Source organism: Echinops telfairi, unplaced genomic scaffold (assembly GCF_000313985.2).
Source record: "Echinops telfairi isolate 266 unplaced genomic scaffold, ASM31398v2 ScPeMD7_70;HRSCAF=299, whole genome shotgun sequence".
Lineage (NCBI taxonomy): Eukaryota > Metazoa > Chordata > Mammalia > Afrosoricida > Tenrecidae > Echinops > Echinops telfairi.
Window position 1 is genome coordinate 33,478,491 of NW_022103968.1, and position 901 is coordinate 33,479,391.

A 901-nucleotide genomic window follows, 5' to 3' on the forward strand; every position below is an offset into this window, starting at 1 on the left:
CAACAGGCGCGCTTGTCACTCATGACCCTCTCTCCTCCCTCGCTCCCACAGAGGCTTGTTTGTGAAGCTGCGGGAGCAGCACCGCCACCCGGAGTGTTACGTGTGCACCGACTGCGGCACCAACCTGAAGCAGAAGGGCCACTTCTTCGTGGAGGATCAAATCTACTGTGAAAAGCATGCCCGGGAGCGGGTCACGCCACCTGAGGGCTACGACGTGGTCACTGTGTTCCCCAAGTGACCCGGCGAATCACCACCCAACAGGCCCTGCTGCAGCTCGTTCTTCTAAGCGTCCTGGCCCTCTCTTTCCTTGAAAGTGCCGTGCTTTCCTCGGGTTTGTCCCCACGCATTAAACGTGGCATCCCCGAGCCTTTGCCGACCGACTGGCACTCGCCCTGTGATGCCTGCTTTTGCAATCCACTGGACGTTGTCGTGTTCTGTGCCCCTTGCCAGCCTCGCTGTGTTTGGCCCGCATCTCAGTTCTTGGCTGCAAGGGGAGCTCGGCCTAATGGAAATCAAATTGCATTTAGGATGCCTGACATGGGTTTCTTTCTTAATCAATAAAATGACAAACTCTGAAGCAGTGTGATGACTGTGATCCTTGGACCGTGTGTCCTGTGCCTCAAGTCCTCAGGCCTGCGGAGACGCCTGAGACCCTGGACGTGCTTTGGTTTCCCCGCTCCTGCCAGGTTGACCGGCTTTCCTCTCACGTGTGAGGAGGCTGGCATCCGACCTAGCCAGTGTTCTGATTTTCCATTGAAGCTGGCTCCAAATTATCTTTCTCTGCTGCTAAGATACGCTCGTTACGCATGCCAGTGTGTGTAGGGCGGGAAGACATAAATGAGTATTACAGCATAGTCCAAGAGAAACACCAAGTGAGTCACGTGCGTACTTCCAATTTAAA

At 54.9% G+C, this 901-nt stretch overlaps 1 protein-coding gene across 1 annotated transcript in view; it reads left to right on the plus strand.

Annotated features, from left to right (window-relative positions):
• The window catches only part of PDLIM1 (PDZ and LIM domain 1), a gene marked incomplete at its 5' end in the record, with an annotated part of 48,360 nt that extends 47,783 nt beyond the window's left edge, over positions 1-577 (plus strand). The window contains one exon of the mRNA XM_004701053.4: positions 52-577. Coding sequence (XP_004701110.2) covers positions 52-238 — 187 coding nt within the window. The remainder of the gene's footprint in view (positions 1-51) is intronic.
• Between the last annotated feature and the right edge of the window lie 324 nt (positions 578-901).